General features: G+C 48.0%; 1 protein-coding gene across 1 annotated transcript in view; it reads left to right on the forward strand.

Moving 5' to 3' along the window:
• Positions 1-22,814, forward strand: part of NRF1 (nuclear respiratory factor 1) — a gene marked incomplete at both ends in the record, with an annotated part of 103,435 nt that extends 80,621 nt beyond the window's left edge. Inside the window, 1 exon segment of the mRNA XM_080702021.1 lies at positions 22,651-22,814. Within this exon segment, the coding sequence (XP_080558147.1) occupies positions 22,651-22,814 (164 nt within the window).
• Between the last annotated feature and the right edge of the window lie 1,056 nt (positions 22,815-23,870).

Here is a 23,870-nt window from a genome sequence, read left to right on the forward strand (position 1 = left end):
CTAGAAGCTTCCTTGATCAGAGGAGACGGGCTGTTATGAGAGTCATAGGCAAGTTCTTTGTACTGTTCTTGTTCGTGCCTCTTTAAAATTTTCCATAATAAAAAGTTTGAAAAATAAGGCTGGGCGTGGTGGCGCACGCTTGTAATCCCCACGCTTGGGAGGCGGAGACAGGAGGATCGCGCAGGTTCGAAGCCAGCCGCGCTGGCTTAAGAGATCCTATTTCCAAATAAAAAGTATAAAATGGGTCTGGGAGTATAGCCCAGAGGTAGAAGGGTTTCCAGGAACCCCAGTACCACACACACACAAAAAAGTTTGAAAAATAAAGCCGGGCGTGGTGGCACGCGCTTGTAATCCCAGCCCTTGGGAGGATGAGACAGGAGGATCACACAGGTTCAAAGCCAGCCTCAGCTACTTAGTGAGGCTCTCAGCAACTTAGTGAGACCCTGTTTCCAAATAAAGTATAAAATAGGTCTGGGCGTATAGCCCGGAGGTAGAAAAGCCCCTGGGTTCCACCCCCAGTACCAAAAAAAAAAAGTTTGAAATAACAATAACATAAAAATAAATCTTGGGCCGGGCGTGGTGGCGCACGTTTGTCATCTCAGTACTTGGGAGGCTGAGACAGGAGGATAGCAGGTTCACAGCTGGCCATGGCAACTTAGCAAGGCCTCAGCAAGTTAGAGAGGCTCTCTGCAACTTAGTGAGACTCTTTCCAAATAAAGGGCTGACACTAGAGCTCAGAGATAGAATGCCCTCGAATTCAGTCCCCAGCGACACACAGAGCATTAGTTCACCAGGCATGGTGGTACATGTCTATAATCCCAGTACTTGGGGGACTGAGACAAGAGGATTGTAGGTTCAAGACAAGCTTCAGCAAAACAAAAAGTAAAAGCTGGGGCTATAGCTCAGAAATAGAATGCCCCTGAGTTCAATCCCTAGTACCAAAAATATATGTAAATTAATTAAAGAGTATTGGTTCGCTTTACAAATCACCCATATATGATCACTGGTACGTGGGCTTTGGAGACCTGGAGAGCTGTTCCTGCTTCTCTTCCCAGTGGTTGCTTCTTGGGATTTGCTGGACATCCCTTGCCCTTCTCTGTGCAGTCGGACCAGATGACCCGAACACCTGCATGTTCCAGAAGCCTTAGCGGGAGGTTTTTCTCTCCTGCCTGTTCACTTGAACGTCTTCCTGGTCAGATCACCAGGCCTAGACATTATTAGTTCAACTCCACAGTGGGAGCTCAGTCTAAGGGTAATAAACTGAAGTGGCTCTGAATCCTAAAGCACAAAACTCTGATCATTGTGGCAGGCGGGCAGAGTATCACACACCTGTAGCACCAGTATTTGGTAGGCTGAGACAAGAGGATCACAGGTCAGGGACAGCCTCAGCAAGTCGTGAGACTCTCATCAACTTAGCAAGACCTTGTTTTAAAACAAAGGACTGAGCCGGGCGTGGTTGCGCACGCTTGTAACCCCAGCGCTTGGGAGACTGAGACAGGAGGATCGCACGGGTTTGAAGCCAGCCTCAGCTACTGAGTGAGGCTCTCAGTAACTTAGTGAGACCCTGTTTCCAAACAAAATATAAAATAGGTCTAGGAATATAGCCTGGAGGTAGAAAGCCTCTGGGTTCCACCCCTAGTACCACCAAAAAAACAAAACAAAACAAAAAAAAAAAAAAACAAAGGGCTGAGCTGGGTGTGGTGCACGCTTGTAACCCCAGTACTTGGGAGACTGAGACAGGAGGATCACACAGGTTCACAGCCAGCCTCAGCTACTGAATGAGGTTCTCAGCAACTTAATGAGACCCTGTTTCCAAATAAAGTATAAAATAGGTCTGGGAGTATAGCCCAGAGGTAGAAAAGCCGCTGGGTTCCAACCTCAGTACCACTAAGTAAGTAAGTAAGTAAATAAATAAATAAATAAATAAATAGGCTGGAGGTATATCTCAGAGCTAGAATGCCTCTGAGTTTAATCCCCAGTACCATAAAACAAACTTTTTTAAAGCCCTGATTGTCATGTTCCTGGACATCTCTAGTAATTTCAAGAGGAAGTCATAAAATTGTATCTTCAAAATGTGGAGAATGAGGAGTTGCCTGGTGGTCTACAAAATCCAACAAAGAGCAAATAACACTGTCCCAGCCAAAGAGAGGTACTGCCGTGAGCAGCTTTCCCCAGAGGTAGTTCTAGACGCGCCTCAGGATAAAACGGGGTGCTGAGGAGCGCCCTGATACCAGCGCACCTGTGAGGCTGCGCTTGGCTTCATGGGAATACTCAGTTTTTGCCAGATGTAAGGCAGTTTTAATCTGAAATTCCCACATGCACCTAAAAGCCTTGGACTTGGCATGGGAAGGGACGCTTCAATGTCCCGGAAGTGGCTGGTCTTACAGAAGCAGAAGCACGGGGTGCAGAGGCTTCCTCTCCCCTCTCTGACTCTCGCAGGGTCACCTGGCTCTCCTTTGGGTTTGCTGTTGCCCCTCTTTTCTTGACCTTCCTTCTCTTCCCTGCAGCTGTCCTCTTCCAGCTGGGCCATGTTGTCACTCTAGCCTGCCTGCCACCTGCTCCTGACTAGCTCTCTACCTGATTCCCTTTGCTCTTCTCCCTTCCTTCCTTCCTTCCTTTCTTTCTTTCTTTCTTTCTTTCTTTCTTTCTTTCTTTCTTTCTTTCTTTCCTTGAAATTAAACCCAGGAGCATTTCACCTCTAAGATATACCTCCAACCCTATATTATGCCTTGGAGGGGGGGGGTGCTAGGAGTTGAACTCAGAGGCATTCTTCTTTTGAGCTACAGCCCCAGCCTGATTTTTTAGTTCTTATTTGGAAACAGGGTCTCGCTAGGTTGCTAAGAGTCTCACTATTTGCTGAAGCTGTCCTCCAACCTGCGATCCTCCTGCCTCAGCCTCCCAAGTACTGGGGTTACAGGTGTGCGCCACCACATCCATCTCTATTTTGTTCTTTATTTTGAGACAGATTAAGTTGCTGAAGTTCTCACTAAGTGAGTCCACTTCTGTCCCAACATCATTATGCCTGTTTGTCTTTATATAATGTGGCATTTCTTGGACATCAGCATTGATCTATTTCCCAGGTCTGCAAATGAAAGATTCTTAAAGGATTTCTCTCCTGCCTGTCGCCCTTAGAGACACCTGTTGATGGCCTCTGAGATCTTCAGAGGCTATGCTTTTTTTTTTTTTGGTGGTGGTACTGGGGTGGAACCCAGAGGCCTCCTACCTCCGGGCTATACTCCCAGACCTGTTTTATACTTTTATTTGGAAACAGGGTCTCACCAAGTTGCTGAGAGCCTCACTCAGTAGCTGGCCTCGAACCCGTGCGATCCTCCCGTCTCCTCCTCCCAAGCGGGGGGATCACAAGCGTGTGCCACCACGCCCGGCCTTTAAGAGTCATTTCTACTCACTGTTGTGTTTATGATATGTCTAACTCTCGTCTTTTTCTCTCAACACCATCAGTGTTTTTCTCCCAACTAAAGATATTTCCATGGGCAACTTGGAAGACCTTCTGACTGAAAGACTCAGTTACAGCAAACAGTCCCCAAAGGCTGCCGGCTGGGGGTGTGGGTGAGGCCCTCTTGGACGGGCGTCTGTCCTGCCCTATCGTGGGGGGGGCTGTGGTGCTGGTAGCCAGCCAGACCTGCGGCCCTTTGCTTTGCTGTCCTGTTCATTTCCGGAGTTTCACTGCGCTACATACACCCAGCCCGCGGTTGTATTTTTAACATTCTTCATATTGGTGAACGGTGTAGCCTGGATTGTTTGTTTACTGATACATCCGGTTAGCAAATGCCACGTCTCCACCATGGTACAATTCTAGCACCAGTGGTGGCCACCGTGGTGTTTCAGAGGGGAAGCTGCTTGCTGTTCATCTGCCTGTGTCCTTGGTTTTCACCCTAATGTACGGCTCTGAAGGCCTTAATGATGTGTTTCCTGCAGGAGCAAATCGCTGCTGCTAGGAGACGCTTGCTGCCTCTGCTTCTCCGTTAGCCAGATGTCTGCGGCCTCAGCTAGACTTGCTCATGCTTCTCACTCAAGGTCATCTTTGAGCTGGGTGCTTGAGGCATTCTTGTAATCCCAGCTACCCCAGGGGCTGAACCTGAAGGCCAATCTAGGCAATTTAGCCAGATGCTATTTAAATAAATAAATAAATAAAGCCAAGAGTGGTGGCACTTGCCTATAATCCCAGTACTTGAGAGGCTGAGACAGAAGGATTACAGATTGGAGGCCAGCCTCAGCAATTTAGCAGAGCCCTCAGCAATTTAATGAGACCCTGTTTCAAAAAATAGAAAGTGCCAGGCAGAATGGTGTGGCGCACGCCTGTAATCCCAGTGCACGGGAGGCTGAGACGGGAGGACTGCAGGTTTGAGGCCAGCCATAGCAGTGTAACGCAAGACTCTCAAAATGAAAAATAAACTGGATGTGGTGGTGCGTACCTGTAATCCCAGTGCACGGGAGGCTAAGACTGAAGGATCACAGATTTGAGGACAGTGTCAGCAAGAAGTGAGACTTTCATCAACCTAGGAGGACCCTATTTCCAAATAAAATTAAAAAAAAAAAAAAAAGCTGGTGGTGTAGTTCATAATCACAGAATTTGGGAGACTAGACAGGGTGATCACAGGTTTAAAGCCAGCCTCAGCAACTTTTTATTTGGAAAAATAAAAAAGGGCTGGGGTGGTATAGTTCAGAGGTAGAATGGCCTTGGGTTTAATCCTCAGCACCACACACACACACACACACACACACACACACACACACACACACACACACGAAAAAAGGAAGAAAGGAAGCTGGGCACAGTGACACATACCTGTAATCCTAGAACTTGGTAGACTGAGACAGGAGGATCACAAGTTCAAGGCCAGCCTCAACAACTTGGGCCCTGTTTCAAAATAAAAATTAAATCAGGCTGGGGATTTAAATCAAGAGTATAATGTCCTTGGGGTCAATCCTAGTCACACACACACACACACACACACACACACACACACACACACACACACAAGGGTGGCAGTGCTAGAGCCCTCCTGGGTTCAATCGCCAGTATGGCAAAAAAAAAAAAGAAGTCATCTTTGAAAAACAGCTGACCGTAAAGAACTGCTCTGTGCACAGCAATATACCAGGCTTTATCTGTGTTGGCACATCTGGTTCCAAGTCCCTGTGACGTTTGTAGTTATCATTTTAAACGTGAAGAAAACTAAAGTTCTCAAGGATGAGTGAGGAACAGGTAGGCATGGTGGCACATGCCTATAATCCCAGAGACTCGTTTGAGTCTGAGACAGCAGGATCACAAATTTGAGGCCAGTTGGGCAAATTAGCAAGACCTTGTCTCAAAATAAAAAATAAAAGCCAGGTATGGCTGCACACGCGTGTAATCCCAGCGCTTGGGAGGCTGAGACAGGAGGATCACACAGGTTCGAAGCCAGCCTCAGCTACTTAGTGAGGCTCTCAGCAACTTAGTGAGACCCTGTTTCCAAATAAAGTGTAAAAAATAGGTCTGGGAGTATAGCCCGGAGGTAGAAAAGCCCCTGGGTTCCACCTCCAGTACCAATATATATAATAGAGCTGGAAGACAGGCATGGTAGTGCATGCCTGTAATCCCGGTACTTGGGAGGCTGAGACAGGAGGGTTGCTGGTTCAAAGCCAGCCTCAGCAACTTTCCAAATTAAATAAATAAATAAATAAAAGGCAGGCTTGGTGGCACACACTTATAATCCCAGTACTTGGAGCTGAGTGTAGTGGCGCATGCTTGTACTGATAGAGGCTGAGACAGGAGGAGGATCATAGGTTCTCAGCCAGCCTCGGCAATTTAGTGAACCCCTCCGCAAGTCAGCAAGACCCTGTGTGAAAGTAAAAAATAAAAATAGGGCTGGGGGTGGAGCTCAGAGGTAGAATGCCCTGGAGTACTGGGCTTATTGTACTGGGTTCAGTCCCCCATACCACACGATCATCATCCTCACCCCAGTACTTGGGAGGCTGAGACAGGATGACCGCAGGTTCACAGCCAGCATCAGCAGCCTAGGCTCTCCACAACTTAGTGGGACTCTGTTTCAAACTAAAAAATAAAATTAGGACTGGGGGTATAGCTCAGAGTTAGAATGCTCCTGGGTTCAATCCCTAGTGTCACAAAAAATAGAAAATTTAAAAAACAGGTCTGAGGCCGGGCGTGGTGGCGCACGCTTGTAATCCCCGCACTTGGGAGGCGGAGACAGGAGGATCGCGCAGGTTCGAAGCCAGCCGTGCGCTGGCTTAGGTGACCCTGTTTCCAAAATGAAATGTAAAAATAGGTCTGGGAGTGTAGCCCCGAGGTAGAAGGGCTTCCAGGAACCCCAGTACCAAAAAAAAAAAAAAAAAACAGGTCTGAGCCAGGCATGGTGGCACACCCTTGTAATCCCAGCATTCGAGAGGCTGAGACAGAAGGATCAGGGTTCAAGGACAGCCTCAGCTACTTAGTGAGACACTCTGCAACTCAGTGAGACCCTATTTCAAAATAAAGAATAAAAAATAGGGCTGGGGGTGTGGCTCAGAGGTTGAATGCCCCTGGGTTCCATCCCCAGTACCGCAAAAAAAGAAAGAAAGAAGGAAAGAAAGAAAGAAGAAATAACAGGTCTGGTGTATAGCTTAGAGGTAGAATGACCCCTGGGTTCAATCCCCAGCACCACGAATAAATCAATAAAGCCAGGTGTGATGGTGCATGCCTGTAAGGATTTCACGTTTGAAGCCAGCCTCAACAGTTTAGCAAGGCTGTCAGCAACATAGTAAGACCCTATTTAAAAAATAAAAAATAAAATAGAGTTTGCCAGGCATGGTAGTACATGATTGTAATCCCAGTACTTGAGAGGCCAGCAGGTTTGCAGCCAGCTGCTCAGCTACTTAGGCCTCCACAACTTAGACCCAGTTTCAAAATAAACAATAAAAAAATAGGGCTGGGGGTGTAGCTCAGAGGTAGAATGTCCCTGGGTTCAATCCCCAGTACCACAAAGTAAATAAACAAATGAATAAAATAAAAAGTGCTGGGGCCAGGCATGGTGGAACATGCCTGTAATCCTAGTACTTGACAGAAGGATTGCAGGTTTGAGGCCAGCCTCAGCAATTTATCTAGACTATCAACAATTTAGCAAGACTCTGTTTCAAAATAAACCCTAAACCCAGCGTAGTGGCGCACGCTTGTAATCCCAGCATTTGGGAGGCTGAGACCAGAGGATCACGGTTTGCGAATAGCCTCAGCTACTTAGGCCCTTTGCAACTCAGACCCTTTTTCAAAATAAATAATAAAAAATAAGGCCAGGCGTGGTGGCACGTGATTATAATCACAGCACTTGGAAGGCTGACACAGGAGGATTGCGCAGGTTCAAAGCCAGCCTCAGCTACTTAGTGAGGCTCTCAGCAACTTAGACTCTGTTTCCAAATAAAATATAAAATAGTTCTGGGGTATAGCCTGGAGGTATAAAGCCCCTGAGTTCCATCCCAGTACCACAAAAAAAAGTAAAATAAAGAATAAAAGATAGGTCTGGGGGTATAGCTCAGAGGTAGAATGCCTCTGGGTTCCATCTCCGTACTACAACAAATAAACAAACAAACAAACAAACAAGCAAAAATAAACCCTAACCCGGGCTTGGTTACAAGCACATGCTTGTAATCCCAGTATTTGGGAGGCTGAAGCAGTAGGATCGCAATTTGCGGACAGCCACAGCTACTTAAGAGGCTCTTTGCAATCAGTGAGACCCTGTTTCAAAATAAAGAATAAAAAATCAGGTTGGGGTGTAGCTCAGAGGTAGAATGGCCCTGAGTTCCACCCCAAGTACCACAATAAATAAATAAATAAATAAATAAACAAACAAACAAACCCTAGCTGGAAGTGGTGGCACACACTTATAATCCCAGTACTTGGGAGGCTAAGACAGGAGGATCTCAAGTTTGAGCACAACCTCAACAACATAGCAATACTCAGCAAACTGTTTCAAACTAATAAAATAGGGCTGGGAGTGTGGCTTAGAGGTAGAACTCCCCTGGGTTCAATCTTCAGTACTGCAAGAAAAAAAAAATTGAGAATGTAGCTAAGTCGTAGAGCACTTGCCTCGTATGTGCAAGGACCTGGGTTCAAACCCCAGTACTGAAAAAGTTGTGGAGTAATCTGACTCTGCCCTGGACAGTGGGCTTTGAGGCTCTTGAGTTTACAGAGGCGAAGCTATGGGGAGTGTAATCTGGTTTTATATCATGCCGAGGATGGTGGTATGCTCCTGTAATCCCAGCACTCGGAAGGACCACAGTTTCTTTTTTCTTTTTCTTTTTCTGGTGCCAAGAGCATTCTACTTACAAGCCACACCCCCAGCTCTATTTTTGTATTTTTTATTTGGAAACAGGGTCTCACTAAGCTGTTGAGAGTCTCAACAAATTGTTGAGGCTGGCTTCAAATCTATGATCTTCCCGTCTCAGACTCCCAAGTACTGGGATTACAAGCATGTGCCAGTGTGTGGTAACTTAGCGAGACCCTGTTTCAAAATAAAAAAGACTGGGGCTGTAGCTTAGAAGTAGAACACCCTAGATTCATTTCCAGTACCACCAAAATAAGCATAATAATAGGTAAGTTCTGTCATGCAGTTATAGAGCACCTACTTTTCTCAAATTGTTCAGTAATCAGGGACATAGTCCTGCCGACAGTTTAAGCAGATTTTTAGAAAAGCAGTAACTACGTGGAAGCAGGTCAGTACAGAGCTGAGGCCACGTGAACAGTGGAAGCAGGAAAATCACAGGAGGGAGACTGGCCCGTGGGCTCATCTGTTTGCATTAACTTGTAGAAACGGTTGCAAGAGTAGGACTTAGTTTGACCAGGGAATAATTGTAGGCAGAAGGACTCACCTGACCAAATACATGCGATGTTCAAGGCACGTTGAGGGGCAAATAGGGGTCTAGTGAAGGAGCAGAATAGGGTATTTGTGGGAAAGGCTTATGTAAACTTTCTCAACTAAACACCATTTCAAGATTCAGCTGTGCCGGGCGTGGTGGCGCACGCTTGTAATCCCCGCGCTTGGGAGGCGGAGACAGGAGGATCGCGCAGGTTCATAGCCAGCCGCGCTGGCGTAAGAGACCTTGTTTCAAAAATATAAAATAGGTCTGGGAGTGTAGCCCGGAGGTAGAAGGGCTTCCAGGAACCCCAGTACCACCAAAAAAAAAAAAAAAAAGATTCAGCTGTGATAGGTAGACTTCTTTATCTTGGAATGCTAAAAGAAGTTAGACTTGGGAAAAATAATTTCCAACAAATAAATTCCAGCCAGTCTTAGTGGCACATGCCTATAATCCCAGTACTTGAGAGGCTGAGACAGAAGGATAGCAGGTGTGAAGCCAGCCTCAGCAACTTAGTGAGGCTCTAGTGAGACCGTGTTTCCAAATAAGAAATAAAATAGCTCTGGGGTGTAACCAGAGGTAGAAGGCTCCTGGGTTCCGTTCCCCAGTAACACACATACACGCGTGCACACACACACACACACACACACACACACACACACACACACACACACATATTGCTAGGGGTGTGGCTCACTGGTAGAGTGCCCCTGGGTTCAATCCCCAGTATCCCCAAACTAAATCAAATTCCATATGCATACACAGACACATACACAACACACAGGTAAATTCCATTACCAGGCAAGTGATGAAACGCAGTACCCCAGGGGAGGTCAGGAATGGAGTAGACCAGCTCACGAATGATAAATCCACAGTGTGCAAGGCTGTGACCCCAACCTTCGGAGTTACTCTCATCGGCGCCTATGGTCTACCACAGCGCTCCCCTGGTGCCACTGCCAGAGACAGACCACTGGAAAACCTAGTCCCCTGCTCTGCAGAACACAGGCTCAAACCTGTTAAGGTAAACAAATGACCATTTACATTAGGAGACAAGCCAGGCTCATCCACTACCGTGAGATGTGACGTGTGGGACTGAAAGATGACCCCTTGCCCAAAAGCATATTCCTTTTACTTATAACACTTTAAGTCTTAAGTCCCTCTACTAGAGAAAGGAATTCGGAGAAGGAGAGCAGTTAAGGGTCCCCATTACTATACCTATCAAATATTAAAATATACGTATTCTCTGACCAAGCTAGTACTTATGTAGATGTACAGTGTGTTTGCATGTGCAAGACATTCTGTGTACATTTGGTATAATAGCAAAAGAGTGGAAACCCAAAGTGTAGGTCATCAGAGCACTGAGTAATCAGGCTTAACTTCCCCACGGTGAAATTCTAAACAAGCCGGGCATGGTGGACTAGGCCTATAATTCCAGTACTTGGGAGGCTGAAACAGGAGGATCACAGGCTTAAGGCCAGCCTCAGCAACAAAGTAAGACCCTGTTTCAAAATTTAAAAAGGGCTGGGGGGTGTGGATTGGAGGTAGAATGTCCCTGGTGCCAGATAAAGAAAAAAAGTATGCATCCACAAAGCTAATAATAAAATAAGGACATCTTTGTGCACCTAAGATCTCCACAGTGCCAGGCTGGGGACACAGCTTAGTGATGGAGCACTTGCCTAGCAGGTGCAAGGCCTGGGTTCAGTCCCCAGCACTGCCAAAAAGGGAGAAAAGAGCAGGGCATGGTGGCACACACCTATAATACTAGTACTTGGGAGGCTGAGCCAGGAGGATCATAGGTTCAAGGCCAGCCTCAATAAATTAGTAAGACCCTGTTTCAAAATAAATTTTAAAAGGACTGGGGGTGTGGCTCAGAGGTAGAATGCCCCTGGGTTCGATCTCCAGTACCACCAAAAAAAAAAAAAAAAGTAGGAGAAGGATTTAAACTTCAAAGAAACTAATTAGTGCCTTATAAGGAATGGTTGCCTTAGTGAGAGGAGCAAGCTGCGAAGCCGGAGCCTGTGTGCCTGACTGTCAGTGTCCCTGTAGACCTCCCTGGAAGGGCACTGGACTTGAAGGAGGAAAGGCATTATACACACACACAAGCCGGGCGTGGTGGTACACACTGTAATCCCAGCACTTGGGAGGCTGAGACAGGAGGATCGCACAAGTTCGAAGCCAGCCTCAGCTACTTAGTGAGGCTCTCAGCAACTTAGTGAGACCCTGTTTCCAAATAAAGTATAAAAATAGGTCTGGGAGTATAGCCCGGAGGTAGAAAAGCCTCTGGGTTCCACCCCCAGTACGACACACACAAAAAAAATTATACATACACACATGTGCACAGGCACACACACACACTGTGTGTCCAGAGCTGGCCCCTCCAGGGGAATCTGAATTCTCAGAGCATATCCTCGTATCTGTCACTTCTTGTGGACATTATTGAAGATCCCCCTGCGGGGTCTGAGTCGGGGAACCTCAAAGGAAGGAGAATGGAGTCCAAGAGGCTGCAGCAGAGTGTTGGATTCTGGATCTACATTCAGAGAGTTTAGGGAATTGCTAGTGTATAGAATGTGAAGCCAAAGATAACCTAGAGTTGCCCAAGCAATGGGAAGGATATAATTGCCATTTGCTGAGGAAAGAGGACTGGAAGGGTGTTTCGCCATCTGAGCTCAAGAATGAGGCCCAACAAGCTGGGCATGGGGGTGCGTGCTTGTGATTTCAGTGCTTGGGAGGCTGAGACAGGAGGATCACAGATTTGAAGATAGCCTCAGCAACTTAGTGAGAACCTGTTTCCAAATAAAAATAAGACTGGGGGTATAGCTCAGAGGTAGAATGCCCCTGGGTTCTATCCCCAGTAATGCAAAAATAAAAAATAAAATAAAAAATCTAAGTCAGATACCATTTCCATTTGTTGGGAAATATGGTCCTGGAGCCCAGGGAATTTGGAATGGCTGCTAATTGATAAAATCCTTGTGCTGGGACCTGAGGTGGTCTCTTAAGTCGCCTTTTACCTCTTTTTTCATTCTAGCCAATTCTGCATGCCTCACCAGGAGCCAGAGAGGAGAGGCCTCGCGCTCTGGTGCCCTGGGGTGTGGAAGAGCTCCCAGATCTAAAGTCCAGACACTTGGCTTCACCATAAACTTAGTCATTTGGGGAAGAAATGTCATTGAGTCTCTTTCAGTCAGTGTTCACTTTGTGTGAGTGTGTGTGTGTGTGTGTGTGTGTGTGTGTTACTTTTTTTTTTTTGAGGTAGGGTCTTCCTGTGTCTCCCAGGCTGGTCTCAAACTCCTGGCTCAGGTGGTCCTCCTGCTCCAGCATCCCAAGTAGCTGGGACTACAGGTGCACAACACTGCATCCAGACACACACACACACACACACACACACACACACACACACACACTTTTTTAATTGCGTATTAGTGATTGGACCCCAAGGGCATACTACCTCTGAGCTATACTTCTTCAACCCTATTTTAGCCTTAAATCTTTATTTTTTATTTTGAAACATGGTCTCACTAAGTTGTGAAGGGTCCGAGTAGCTGAGGCTGGCTGCAGACCTGCAATCCTCCTGTCTCAGCCTCCCAAGTACTGGGATTACAAATATGCACCACCATGCCTGGCTTCCAGCCATATTTTTCAAATAAACATTTTATGTTTACTCTTACTTTTTGAGTTTAAAGGAAAAGATTGAATTTACTAAACTAAATGAACTCTAAGGTTTTATGTAGCTTTGAAGTAATGGGATGCTAACGTCTTTAGGACATTGTAAGTGTATGCTTCATGATGAGCCCAGGGTTCTGCAAGGGGGAAGGATACCCACCCTGTGTCCTGCACTAGGGTGCTAGCAGAAGTCAGAGGGTATGTAGCCATGGCAGGGGCTCTGAGGAGTGCCAGGGGAGTCTTGTAACTCGCATTATACAAGCTCTTTCTGAAAGGGGAAAAGGAGAACTACCAGCCCTTAAAGTCGAACATGAAGGGCTTCCTGTTGCTTAATCAGTTGAAATGACCCAGAATCCCAGCATGGATTAACATGTGCCTCTAGATTAGGGCTAATCAGGGGCAGGCTGAGCAGATGCAGAGACAATCCTAGCCTGATTACTCTACCTCAGCATTTAATCATCTCTCTTCCAAGGGCAGCCGCCCTACTTAGTGTGCACTGGGTTGCAAAGCTTCCAGTCCCGCCCCCTTTCCCTGGCCATCGCCATAAAGGCTGCTAGGTCAGAGACCCTGAGGCGATTTAATCTAATCCATGTCAGTGTGTGTGTGTGTGTGTGTGTGTGTGTGTGTGTGTGTGTGTGTATGTGTGTGCATGAAAGGGAAAATAATATTAAAATCCCCACAGTGGGATGGTAGGGTAGTGTGTTTACTTAAGGTGGAAGTAGCCTGAAACTGCGTGTAGAACACAGAGTGGAAGAGGGTTTTAAGGCATCCAAGGCTACGAAATGACCGTGTATGGAATTCCTCCCTCTAAAGCGCTAAGATGTGTAGTTGCTGTCCCCAGTTATTTACCCAGAGGCAGCTTTGTGTGGGAATCGTTTTGTCACCACTTGCAAAGGCATGATTGGCTCCTTCCCTGACTGGTAACGCGCACGCGCACACACTGTACTTGGATGAGTCCTACGTGGATTATTTTTTACACTTACATATCACATTTTTCGCTGAGCTGGGGGTTGCCATGTATCGCAGCCTTATCAACCTTTCCTACCTTAATCAGCCAGTCCCTAGAAGGGAACATGTTAAATCCTGGAAGGCAGATTTTCTCTGTGAGTGTAGAAGACATTTATTGAACACCTACTAACTGCTAGGAATTCCAAGGTAGAGATGCAATCTCTTCCTTAAAGACTTTACAGTCTAGCCGGGTGTAGTGGCACATGCTTGGAATCCCAGTACTTGGGAGGCTGAGACTGGAGGATCTCGATTCCCACCAACCTCAGCTACTTAGTGAGGCCCTCTGAAACTGAGTGAGACCCTATTTCAAAATAAAAGAACAAAATAATAGGACTGGGGGTGTAGCTCAGAGGTAGGATGTTCCTGGATTCGACCCCCAGGACAAAAATAAAAAAGATCCTGTACAAAGTGCCATGGGATCACAGGAGAAGAGGACCCAAGCCAGAGGAGGGCAGAGACTGGAGCTGACTGCTGGAGGAAGAACCAGGGCAACATCAAGGACCACGCCGGGAACAGCAGGCGTCACGGTGTGCGCAAGCGTGGAGACGCATTTGGAAACTTTGAACGGCACGCCAGGCTGGCACGCGCAGAAAGTGATTAATAGATTAGCAGGCTTCACTGAGCAGGGGGCTGGTATAAAGACTGAATACCCCAGACGTACAGCCAGTGAGCCATTGGAAACCACTGAACAACTGCAAAGGACAGCAACGAAATCGGCACGCCACGCTTGAGAGATCATTCTGTTACAGCAGTGCCGGCCTATATGTGTTTAGATTTGATTCTTTTGAAGCATCTTTTCCTGGGGCAAATTTTTCATGATACTAAAAACTTTTAGCAGCCACGAGCATAGTAACACATACTTGTAATCCCAGTACGTGGAAGGCTGAGACAGGAGGATCACAGGTTCGTGGGCAGGCTTTGGTACTTCGTGAGGCCCTTTGCAACTCAGTAAGACCCTATTTCAAAGTAAAGAATAAAAAAATAGGGCTGAGGGTGTAACTCAGAGGTAGAATGCCCCTGGGTTTCATCCCCAGTACCACCAAACACAAAAATAAAAATACTTTTAACAACAGCATTGGGCATGAACCCTGTTATAGGAAAGACAGGCACATCAGAAGCCACGGTGAGAGATTTATCATTGAGTTCTTTATGTTTCTGGGCACATGGCCCTAACTCCAAGTAGCGCTCCCAGAAAGGGTCTCCCTGCTCACAGGATTCACCGAGTTTGTAAAGTGTGGACTGTTCCCCGCGCTTAGAGCCTTTGGAACGGAATCAAGCCCACAGGCAAGAAAATGAAATAAGACTGATCTCGTGTCCACTGCTGTCTGCCAGTTTTCGGGTTCTTTGGAGGAGGACACAGGTGGCCTAGCTTTGCCAGTGGCCTTTGGGGCTACCTCACCAACCGGGCCTGCAGGGACCAGAGGAGAGTTTCAAGTGATGAAGGTCATGATACACTGGGGTGGGTGGGGGCACCTCAGGCCCATGCCTATCTGGAGGCTGGGCACGAGGGCCTGGCTGCAGTTTGGTTGAAGCGAGCAGTTGACTCCTTGGTAGTTGCCCTCAAGGCTATCTTGATGCTATGGGTGGCACACCTTGTTCTTCATACTGTGGCAATATGAAATGAGCCAGAGCCAGGCCTGAGCTTGATGGGACCCTCAACGAGTGGGAAGGCCTTGTACACGCCCCTGCCAGACTGTACACTGCACTGACCAGGAGGCCGCTCTGAGTGCTGACAGGCTGAGGTGGGCAGGCTTCCAGGAGGAAGGGTGAAGGAGGTGTGGGGGGGTGAGGATTGGGTGAGCCCAGGGATTCTACCTCTGAGCTACATGCCAAAACCTACTTTATTCTTTTTGTGTGTTTGTGTGGTCTTAGGGATAGCCCTATTTTTGGATTCTTTATTTTGAAACAGGGTCTCACTAAGTTGAGGAGGACCTCACTAAGTAGCTAAGCCTGGCCGCAAACTGTGATCCTCCTGTCTCAGCCTCCCAAGTACAGGGATTGCAGACGTGCACTAGCGTGCCAAGCACGGACTAAATTTCAAAGGGGAGAGGGCTGGGGAGGTAGCCCAGTTGGAGAGTGTTTGTCTAGCATGTGCAAGACCCTGGTTCCATCCCAGCACCACAGAAACAGTAAATACTGGGCTAAATGTATTGGAACTGAGAATGAAGCAGTGGGTGCCCTGAGCCTGTGAGACAGGATGGAAGTGAGACAGGAAAGATAGACCAAGCAAGCCCTCTCGCGTGGCCCTGCTAAAACGTGGGAGGCCGTGCCGAGCATCAGCCGAGCTTAGACGTCCAAAGCCAACCTGAGCGACACTGGGAGCCCCAGCCCCAAACAATGAAAAGAGACCAAAGCAAATCAGGAGCGGCCTCAGACACCAGCTGAAGCGTATGAACTTTATATTGTACGGGAATCTTTGATGTCATAGACCATGAAAGCTTGAGACTGGGGGGTGGACATGTTACGGGAAAGAATCTGGCCAGGAGGGTAGACTGGAAAGGAATAGTGAGTAGACATTTGAGAGCCCATGCAAAGGTTTCCATAAAAGAAGTTGAAGAGCCGGGCGTGGTGGCGCATGCCTGTAATCCCTGCGCTTGGGAGGCTGAGACAGGAGGATCGCACAGGTTCGAAGCCAGCCTCAGCTACTTAGTGAGGCTCTCAGCAACTTAGTGAGACCCTGTTTCCAAATAAAGTATGAAAATAGGTCTGGAAGTATACCCAAGAGGTAGAAAAGCCCCTGGGTTCCACCCCCAGTACCACCAGAAAAAAAAAAAAAAAAAAAAGTTGAAGCCATCAGCCTCTGCACTGTCTGTTGCGCTGCCCTCTCCTCTACTGGCCTTCAGGGGAGGCCACCGGCCACACGCCAGCAAGAGCAGGGTTCCTAAAGATGACTTGCCAAAATGAAGCAGCGAGTCCTGTCTCCTAGTGCATTTTCAAATCCTCATCCCGAGCTGGCAGCAGTCACACAGTTTAACATTGTAAATTAATGCTTTTTTTTTTTAAAGAAAATATTCTTTTTGTGTGTGTATGTGGTACTGGGGGTAGAACCCAGAGGCTTTCTACCTCGAGGCTATACTCACAGACCTTTTTTTATATTTTATTTGGAAACAGGGTCTCACTAAGTTGCTGAGAGCCTCACTAAGTAGCTGAGGCTGGCTTCGAGCCTGCGCGATCCTCCTGTCTCAGCCTCCCAAGCGCGGGGATTACAAGCATGCGCCACCACGCCCGGTTTAAAGAAAATATTCTGACATGCCTTTTTAAAGCTGTGTGTGTTAGCCGGGCATGGTGGTGCACACTTGTAATCCCTGTACTTGGGAGGCTGAGACAGGAGGATTGCAGGTTCTCGACCAGCCCTACACAACTTAGAGACCCTGTTTCAAAGAATTAAAAGTAGGGCTAGGGGTGTAGCTCGGAGGTAGAATGAAGGTGGCCTGGAACCTAGACTCTTCCTGTCTCAGCCTCCCAAATATTAGGATTACAGGTATGCACTACCATGCCCAGCTGTTTAAAACTCATTTTTAGGCCAGGCATGATGGCTCACAGTTGTAATCCCAGCCTTTGGGACTGAGACAGGAGGATCACACAGGTTCGAAGCCAGCCTCAGCTACTGAGTGAGGCTCTCAGTAACTTAGTGAGACCCTGTTTACAAATAAAGTATAAAATAGGTCTGGGAGTGTAGCCTAGAGGTAGAAAAGGCCCTGACTTCCACTCCCAGTACCACCAAAAAAAAAAAAAGAAAAAGAAAAATGAAAATAAATAAGTAAAATAAAACTCATTTTTGTTTTCGTCAAAGTAGCATACAGCCAGGCATGGTTGTGCAATCCTGTAATCCCAGTATTTGGGTGGCTAAGACAGGATGGTCACAGGTGCAACTTAGCAAGACTCTGTTGTTGAGAACAACAAGACCCTGTTTCAAAACACAAAATAAGCCAGGCGTGGTGGTGCACTCTTGTAAATCCCAGCATTCGGGAGGCTGAGACAGGAGGATGGGGTTTGAGGACAGCCTTGTCTACTTAGTGAGGCCCTCTGCAATTCAGTGAGATCCTGTTTCAAAAGAAAGAATAGAAAATAGGGTATGGGGTGTAGCTTGGAGGTAGAATGCCCCTGGCTTCCATCCCCAGACCCGCAAAAAAAAAAAAAAAAAAAAAAAGGCCGGGCGTGGTGGCGCACGCTTGTAATCCCCGCACTTGGGAGGCAGAGACAGGAGGATCGCGCAGGTTCGAAGCCAGCCGTGCGCACTGGCTTAGGAAACCCTGTTTCCAAATAAAAAAAATGTAAAAATAGGTCTGGGAGTGTAGCCCGGAGGTAGAAGGGCTTCCAGGAACCCCAGTACCACCAAAAAAAAAAAAAAAAAAATTTTTTTTAAATGTCCAAAAGGCCTGGAAACGGGCTTCCCTGGTGATACTGCTCGCCACTCTGGGCCACCACTGAAAAGCCGATGGAGCCGAGCAGGGTGTGATGGGTTCCGCGCTGGAGGAGCAGATCCGGGGCAGTGTGGAGCCAGGGGGCCGCAGGCCATCCTGGATGGCCCGCGTGGGTGCTGCCGCCTCACATCACCGGACAGGGAGGGGAAGAGGCGTGTCACCAAGCTGTGCCTGAAATTGGCGCACGCCCCATAAAAGAAGCCTGGCATAGTGGTGCAGGCCTGTAATTCCAATACTTGGGAGGCTGAAACAGGAGATCACAAGTTTGAAACATGGCAAGACGTTCAGCAACTGAGCAAGACCTTGTTTCAGGAAAAATTAAACGGGGCTGTGGCTGGGGCTCAGAGGTAGAATGCCCCTGCGTTCAGTCGCCAATACGCAGAAATGTCTGCAGCCTGGAGGTAGCAATGTATGCTCTTTTTTCCCATACGTATTCTTACTACTCTAAATAATGGTGAGGGTTTTTTGTTTGTCTGTTTATTTTTGTGGTACTAGGGATGGAACCCAGGGGTGGTCTACCTATGAGCCACACCCCTGCTCCATTTTCTTTTATATTTTTGTTTTGTTTTGTTTTGTTTTCTGTACTGGGGATGGAACCCAGGGGCATTCTACCTCCAAGCTACACCCCCAAGCCTATTTTTTATTCTTTATTTGTTTGAAATAGGGCCTCACTAAGTAGCTGAGGCTGTTCTCGAACTGCAATCCTCCTGTCTCAGCTTCCCAAATGCTGGGATTACAAGCATGTGCCACCACGCCCGGCTTGAGACCTTGTTTTAAAATAAAGAATAAAAGCCCAGCATGGTGGCACATGCTTGTAATCCCAGCATTTGGGAGGCTGAGACAGGAGGATCCAGATTCGCAGACAGCCTCAGCTACTAAGTAAGGCCCTCTGCAACTCAGTGAGACCCTGTTTCAAAATAAGGAATTAAAAAATAGGTCTGGGGGTGTAGCTCGGAGGTAGAATGTCCCTGGATTACATCCCCAGTACTGCCAAAAAAATTTAAATTTAAAAAAAATTTAAAAAGCAAGGTTTCAACTAAGGTCAATACAGGTGTGGTAGCTCATGCTAGTAATCCCAGTATTTGGGAGGCTGAGACAGGAGGACCAAAGGTTCAAGGACAGCCTCAGCAACTAGTGAGGCTCTCAGTAATCTAGCAAGACCCTGCTTCCAAATAAAAATAAAATAAGTCTAGGAATATATCCCAGAGGTAGAATGCCTATGGGTTCGATCCCCAGCACCACACACACAAAAAAAAGTTGTGGCAGGTCTAGGGCCTAAATTTCTGAGGGCTGGCTGTGAACCTGTGACTCACCTGTCTCACCCTCCCAAGTACTGGGATTATAGGTGTGAGCCACATGCCCAACTCACCCGACACCCAGGCACTAGGGATTGAACAGGAGCATTCTACCTCCGAGCTGCACTTCCACTCCTATTTTTTATTCTTTATTCTGTAACTGGGTCTCCGTTGCAGAGGGTCTCACTAAGAGAGACCTCCGCGAACCTGCGGTCCTCCTCCTCAGCCTCCCACGTACTGAGATTACAATTGTGCGCCACCATGCCCAGCTCCAACTCATTTAGTTGAGACATTATGACAATTTTTGGATAACTTGATATTTATATTTATATCATAACCATGCAAAAAGTATTCACTGTGAAGATAAGTGTACTATAATTATTGTGATTACATTTTCCCTTTTGAATAGCTTATTTGCTCTTCTAGTTAATACTTGCTTGTGAGGGAGGTAGAGGAGGGGTTTCCATTTTTAACTAGTAATCACCAGTTGTGTCCAGCTCTGGAAAGCCCCTTGGTGCCCCCAGAATGGCCGGGTCACAGGCACGCATGCGCACAACCCACCCCAGCCCTGTGCGCCTGGACCGCGAGCCCTGGCCCCTGGGCCTGCTCGCTGCCCGCACTGCACCCGACAGCGCAGTGGCTGCCTTCTGAGTTTCCTCTTGCTTCCGCGGTGCCGCCTTCACACCTTCCTGAGAGGCCTGGCAGCTAACGAGGGCCTGCCCCCAAGCCTACGTGGCAATCGCTTGGCCTGCTGGTCTGGAAGTCCAGGCTGGAAGCATTTTTCCTCAAACACAAAGACAGCGCCCTGCCATCCTTTAGCTTTGTTGAGAAGTCCGACACTTCCCATTTCAGGTGCTGTATATCACTTTGCGTCTTCCTATACCCCTGTCTTCTAGTTCTCTGTTCTCTTTTATGAGAGGGTAGACTGTGTGTTGGCTGGGGGACCTGGGAATTGAACCCAGGGTCTACCTCCAAGCCACACCCCAACCCTGTTTTATTTTTTCTTTGAAACAGTTGCTGAGAATCTCACTAAAATGCTGAGGCTGACCTTAAACCTTCAATCCTCCTGTCTCCGCCTCCCAGTACTAGGATTACAAGCATGCTCCAGCAGTTAGACCTCTTAAATCTCATATTTTCTCTCCTACCTTCCATCTTTTATCCCCCCCCCCCCACCGCCGCAGTATTGGGGATTGAACCCAGGGGCATTCTACCTCCAAGCTACACCCCTGGACCTATTTTTTATTCTTAATTTTGTTTTGGGGTTTTTTTGTTTGTTTATTTTGGCTTTTTGGGGGTGGTACTGGGGGTGGAACCCAGAGGCTTTCTACCTCCGAGCTATACTCCCAGACCTTTTTGTATATTTTATTTGGAAACAGGGTCTCACCAAGTTGCTGAGAGCCTCACTAAATAGCTGAGGCTGGCTTTGAACCCGTGCGATCCTCCTGTCTCAGCCTCCCAAGCGCGGGGATTACAAGCGTGCGCCACCACGCCCTGCTTATTCTTAATTTTGAAACAGGGTCTCACTGAGTTCCAGAGGGCCTCACTACGTAGCTGAGGCTGTCCGTGAACCCAGATCCTCCTGTCTCAGCCTCCCAAATGCTGGGATTACAAGCGTGTGCCACCACGCCAGGCTTACTTTCCAACTTTTAAACTCGTCCACTCTCCTTATCTTGAAACAGGGTCTCACTAGGTTGATGAGTCTCAGGACTTGGTGAGGCTGGCTTCGAACCTGAGATACTCGTGTCTCTGCTTCCCAAGTGCTGGGATTACAAATGTGCTCCACACGCCCGGCTTCACCTCCCCCTTTTAAATCCTTTCCTCTGCTCACTATAATTCTGTTGCACAGGAGATCAGGTGTGTGTGTGTATGTTTGCTCAGCCTGGTTAACTGCACATGGACCGCCCTTCTCTGAGACCGCCTGCTGCTTCCGTCCTTTCCACTGTAAGGAATAGGCATGTCGGGGGATGGTAGAAGTCTGTCTGTCTGTCTCTCTCTCTCTCTCTCATTTTAGTTAACTACTGCAGGGAGGGCCACTAGATGGAGCAGAGGACAGGGTAGGAGAGGGAGATGTTTTTACTTTTCAAGCTGAGAGAAACTTGAGCACAGGCAGAAAGAAGGTTGAAGTAGACCGGCAACATAGCAGCACAGCAAAGGACAGGCGGTGTGGCCTGTCGCAGAGGAAGACCAGCAGAGGGGAGGGCTGGCCAGGTGCAGCGATTCAGCCCTATGGACCTGTGCGTCCAAAAATGGAGGCAGGCTGGGGCCTTCTGGTGGGAAGTTGTGGAGGCCCTGTCCTGAGGCATGTTTTCAAAGTTTCTCCAGACTTCTTTCCTCAGAATCTGTTTTTAAAAATTAAATGGAGTAGCCAAGTGTAGTGGCGCATGCTTGTAATCCCAGTACTTGGGAGGCTTGAGACCAGAGGATCGCAGTTTGCGGTCAGCCTCAGCTACTTAGTGAGGCCCTTTGCAATTCAATGAGACCCTATTTCAAAATAAAGAATAAAAATTGGGGCTAGAGGTGTAGCTCCGAGACAGAATGCCTCTGGGTTCCATCTCTAGTACCGCAAAAAAAGAAAAGAAAAAGCCAGGCGTGGTGGCGCACGTATGTAATCCCAGCATTCCGGAGGCTGAGCCTAGAGGATCGCGGTTCTCGGACAACCTCAGCTACTTAGTGAGGCCCTCTGCAACTTAGTGAGGCTGTTTCAAAATAAAAATACAAAATAGTGCAGAAGGTATAGCTTGGAAGTCAAATGCCCCTGGGTTCCATCTCCAGACCCCCCCAAAAAAAAGTTAAAAATAGGGCTGGGATCCGGGCGTGGTGGTGCACCCTTGTAATCCCAGTGCTTGGGAGGCTGAGACAGGAGGATCGTACAGATTCGAAGTCAGCCTCAGCTACTTAGTGAGGCTCTCAGCAACTTAATGAGACCCTGTTTCCAAATAAAGTATAAAAAAGGTCTGGGAGTAGCCAGGCGTGGTGGCGCACACTTGTAATCCCAGCATTCGGGAGGCTGAGACTGGAGGATCGTGGTTCGTGGACAGCCTCAGCTACTTAGTGAGGCCCTCTGCAACTCAGTGAGACCTGGTTTCAAAATAAAGAATAAAAACATAGGGCAGGGGTGTAGCTCGGAGGTAGAATGCCTCTGGGTTCCAGACCCACAAAAAAATAAAATAAAATAAAGGTCTGGGAGTATGGCCTGGAGGTAGAAAAGACCCCCTCGGTTCCACTGCCCTGGGTTCAATCCCCAGTACTGAAAAAAAAAAAATTAAATGAAGTGAGAAAAGAGATTCTTTGTGCCGGGGGTGGGCATGGAGTTACCTGGAGCTGGCAGACAGTGATGCCGGGAAGGACCAGAGCGGGGTGCCACGGTCCAGCCAGCACCAGGCCTGAGCACAGCCCCACCAACGGTCTTGCCTTTGTCTCTCCAGGCCTGGTCCAGATCCCGGTGAGCATGTACCAGACTGTGGTAACCAGCCTCGCCCAAGGCAACGGGCCGGTGCAGGTGGCCATGGCCCCTGTGACCACCAGGATATCGGACAGCGCAGTCACCATGGACGGCCAGGCCGTGGAGGTGGTGACGTTGGAACAGTGACACGCAGCCGTATCATGGCATCGTTTTCTAGTCTACTTCAAAATTTCTTACACGTTTGCAGAGGTGCAATCAAAAGGAGTGAAGCCTCTCGACTTTGGAAGAAAAGTTTTGTTAACCTTTTTTTTTAAAAGGAAGAAAAGGCAGCGGATTTTGGAATTGCATTTTTTAAAGCACCACTCTTGATTTTCTGGGATTGGTGGAGAAGAAACTGCATTGTCAATTTCACTGTCCCCAAAAAAATGCCAAATTGTGGCAGGACTTCTTTCCGCAGAAACGTGTGTATACTTACGTGTGTGTCTGTGTGAGTGTGAATATATGTATATGTGTACATAGGGACATACACATTTACATATATATATAAAGTATATATATACATACATACATACATATGTGTATGTATGGAACCGCATGGAATTATCTGTATGAAATCAAGGTGAGCTGTGGAAACAAATATCCACCCAGGTTAGTGGGTGGTAGGGTACGTGGCCAGACACAGTCACCCGGATTTTGTCCATACCAGGGTCATGCGTTGAGCTACTGACAAACTCAGGCAGAGGTGACCAAGCCCTTCGCCAAAGCTGCCTCCAGCGGCCCCCAGAACTCTCCCTGCTGGGCTCGCCTGAGGAAGGAGGCTCCGGGACGCCGCGGGGCCCAGAAAGTGCTCGTGAGGTCCAGGGCCCGCGTGCTCTGCCGGCGCGAGACACGCCATCCAGGTGAATGTCCTGAAGCCGCCGAGCAGGGAGGGGGGTCTCCTCCTCGCCTCCAGCCTCCTCCCTTCCCAGGAGCCTCCTCCACCTCATGGCTAGTAAAGAGTTGCTTTTGTTTTAAGGTCAGTCCGGCATTGGTCACGCGTGTGAACTGAAGGGAACAGAAGTATTAAGGGTCTGGGGAGTGAGTGCTGTGCGTGCCTGCGGGTGTGTGCGGGGAGAGTGGAGGGCCGGGGAGCCCGAAGGGGAAGCCGAGGGACCAGGCGCACCGGCGGGAGCCTTCTCCAGCTGTCGGTAGTGTAGCTTAGCGGGAGACGCTGCCGTGGAGGGACACCGGAAGGCTGGCCGC

This window comes from Muscardinus avellanarius (assembly GCF_963383645.1).
Source record: "Muscardinus avellanarius genome assembly, chromosome: 9".
Taxonomy (NCBI): domain Eukaryota; kingdom Metazoa; phylum Chordata; class Mammalia; order Rodentia; family Gliridae; genus Muscardinus; species Muscardinus avellanarius.